This window comes from Papaver somniferum, unplaced genomic scaffold (genome assembly GCF_003573695.1).
Source record: "Papaver somniferum cultivar HN1 unplaced genomic scaffold, ASM357369v1 unplaced-scaffold_135, whole genome shotgun sequence".
In the NCBI taxonomy this organism is placed as follows: Eukaryota; Viridiplantae; Streptophyta; class Magnoliopsida; order Ranunculales; family Papaveraceae; genus Papaver; species Papaver somniferum.
The window spans coordinates 3102616-3106199 of NW_020622713.1; the positions used below are offsets into that span (position 1 = coordinate 3102616).

Sequence of the window (3584 nt, forward strand, 5' to 3'; positions counted from 1 at the left end):
ATTGTTTTTGCATCCTCTTCTCCTAATACTTTTAATGAAACTAAAGTATTCTTGTGAGGGATTGCTCCAAAAATAGACATGTCAAAACTCACATCCATTTCGGCAGATGAAGCTTTTGGATCGTAACAGTAAATTATGTTGTCCTCATAGTACATAATTCTACCACTCTTCGTAAACTCAAATGGCTGCGATGTGTAACCGTTAAAACTGAACTCTTTACTCCAGCTCGAGCCATTGTAACCATCTTTATTCTTCTTCAAATACCATATTTCACAACCACCCGCACGGTGATTATAAATAGCACTTAGAAAATCACCAAAAACCATTATTTCCGTAAGAGAATATGGTTCACCAGCTTGTCCCGAATATGGTGATGGAACTTCACAAAACTTTTCATCGGTCAAATGGAAAACAAGAATGGTTCCTTGGTAGTGGTTTGCCCAATGAAGAGCTCTATTTACACACCAACACCTTTTCTAACATGGCTCATATTGACGTCAATAGTTTCCGCAGTTCTCCATCCAGTACCACTGCCAATAGTGTACACCTGAACACTTCCAACATTTGAGTCTCCCCCAAACTCACGTATCTAAACAACCTTGTACTCGTTGGTTGAATGAATGTATCCAAATCCATTCCACCAGTACAATCCTTTAGATCTTGGAAGCATAATGTACTCTCTGGTGATCGGATTGCAGATATAAGTAGGTCCGTAATTAACCTTATGGTATGAGTCGAAGCAAATTAAACCATTACAAGATATAGCAAAAGAATAATCCTCAAATGGAAGGTGTAAATCCATCCTTGTTCGTCTAGTAATAAAGGGACAATTCTCTTCATATTATGTATAATAAAATTCTGGAACCTCATGTTCATAACTGGTAATAACAAAACTCAAACTTACCAGAATCATTAGCAGCTGAATTAAGATGCGTTAAGTGCAATCGAGAGAATGATGGAAGACGAATAAGATCCCTCCATGGTTTGCACACCAGTTTGCAGTCCAGGACAGATTCTGTAGGTAACCTAGTTAATATGTCTTGTGTGATCTCTTTCGGGAGATTGTTAAACCTGCCCATAGACAAGTTAATATGTAGGAAGAATACTAACTAGTTTGAAACGGTAAAAACCAATTCACTTATTCACGTTTACCACTAACTAATAACTGGATGAAATTCAAATACTGAAAAAACAAAAATATCATTAAGTTTGACCGTAACAGCAACTTAGTTTTCTGGGTTTGGAGGAGAAATGGGGTTTGGTTTTGAAGACTAGAGTGACTAGTCATCGAAAAATTGATGGTTCCTAGTGCTGAGGTTGTTTATGCATAAAAAGACAACTCTGTACAAGGGGTTCAGCTGGAAAAGAAGAAAAAAAAGGCGAAAAAGGCTGGAGAAGTGGGGCATCGCTCCCCATACCTCTCGCATGCTAAGCGAGCGCTCTACCATCTGAGGTACATCCCCCGATGGTCCATCATGTATCGTTTTTTTAATTCGACTACAAGGAAATTGCTATAAAGAGAATCATTTTTAAGCATTACAGGAGAGCCCTCCGGAGATGGCCGATTGCTTTATTACATTTCTGAAGGAGAAAGGTTTCTTGCTCATCATGGTCCTCTTATCTACGAAGCTAAGGTTTGCACACAAAAAAAAACAAACTAATTTTTCCTTTCTAGGGTTACTGTATTTGAAGTGATAAATTATACTCTCAATTGCTCTGTCAAGTTCCACTTTGGGTTTTAAAGTAAAATTAGTATCTAATTTTTAGGTTTTCCAACATTGACAATACAGTGAAATGGGAAGAAATTGTAGTGAAATTGTTGTTATTAGTAGACACTCACCACAAGAGGGCATCCTACCACGGCTGCTTCATATATTTGGGAGATGCAGTGGTTCCAAATATTTGATGTTTCACATGGAGAAAAACGATTAGGTTAGACTCTCCGGTTGTCTAGCTGTTTGTAATTGAAAGCAACATTCACTTGGTGTAATTGGAATTCATGCCTTTTACTATCTAAATACATTACTTCTTCATAGATATAATGAACATGAATGTGTGACCGGTGCGTGTGAATTAGAGATATTGTTAGCACTGGCAAAATCATTAATTGGCTACTTTCGTGGCTTTTATTTACATTTTCTGTTGATTAAGGTCATTAAAGTTGAGAACTTCAGATTCAGAATCCTTCTGATGATACAAAGGAATACTTAATTCATTACAATATGAGTCTAGTTTCTTATCTTTTTAATATATTTGTTTTTCATTTTTGCTGCATTTGTATTTCCTAGTCAGCCCTTTTAATACTAACTGAAGAAAGTTGAGAAACTGAATGATCGGTCACCCTTCTAATCAATAAAACACTATCCTTCACTCGCAGGGTTGGTACTTGGAACAACAAGTGAGTTTATGCTCTTTTTACCTCGTCTAGCAGGAAAATATTGACTTTCACGGTGATATGCAAGGTAGCTCATACTTAACGGTTTCACTTTCATATTCCTGCACATATCTATTGTCAAACATGTTCATATTTCTGTACTTTCCTGCATATGAGCTCCAGGCCTTTAAATTGAATAATTGGTAAAATGAAAACAGTGTAAAAACCAGTTTGTTTCAACCATGAAAATAACATGCACACATTGTCAGGCATGCTCAAATTTCTGTATTTTCTTGTATATGAGTTTGGGGGCTTTGAACTGAATAATTGGTAAAATGAAAACTATATAGGAATCACTTTGCATCAACCATGAAGATAACAAACATGGGCTTAGGTGTCTAGTTAGGATCCTTGTATTAGACTGAGCTTTTTTTGCCTTTAGATCATGTAATGGAAATTTGCTAGATTGTTGTATATTGAGTATAAAGTGAAATGAATACGACTTTACATGATTTTACTTTCTATCAAATCTCAAGTCTGTCCTATTAATTCTCTGAATGATATGCCGGCGAACCATTGTGAATTTTATCCCCAGGTCAGTGACCTCGTTTTGTAATCCAAACTGTCAATTTTTGAGTAAATCACTATCTAATCTAAGCACTACCTCCATCTGTTTCGCCTAAGGAGGGTATGAGTTCTTTGTATATACCTACTTTTGAGTTTCATTTACGTGCCTTTGAATATTATACTAGTATCCTTCTCCACAGATCATTGTCTCAGAAGAATGGAAAAAAAAAATATTCTAATGGTCTAGTGTAACCTTTTTAGCCTCGTGGAAGTGTTTCAGACAAAAATATGGTTGTACCGTCATAATTAAAGCAATAGATGAAACCCAATCTTTTATAGGCCTTTGAAAATGTCCCGGCATCCCATACTTGGAAAAGGACACTAACGGAGAGTCTTCGGAAGACTCATTTTGTTGATATGATAGCTATTACTGAACAATAAGTTGCTCAGAAGTCCGATAAAACACAATCTATACTTACCTAGTTATGCCTACGGCAAAACCTGTTGTTCATTTATTTTTCTATTGTCATAATAATTATAACTATGCTATATGACTGTACAAGGCACGTATACCTTGAACATCACCATAAAGCCCTAACAGATGACCAATTTCATGTACAGCAACTGTTTCTAGGTCCATCAT

General features: G+C 36.2%; 1 protein-coding gene across 1 annotated transcript; it reads right to left on the reverse strand.

Annotated features, from left to right (window-relative positions):
- Positions 1-486: 486 nt before the first annotated feature.
- On the reverse strand, positions 487-3584 carry LOC113333885 (putative F-box protein At3g17400). The gene is made up of 4 exons (XM_026580251.1): positions 3515-3584; positions 3421-3442; positions 905-1071; positions 487-680 (listed from the first exon to the last, which is right to left on the reverse strand). The coding sequence occupies exons 1-4, from the start codon at positions 3582-3584 to the stop codon at positions 487-489; spliced, it is 453 nt and encodes a 150-aa protein (XP_026436036.1).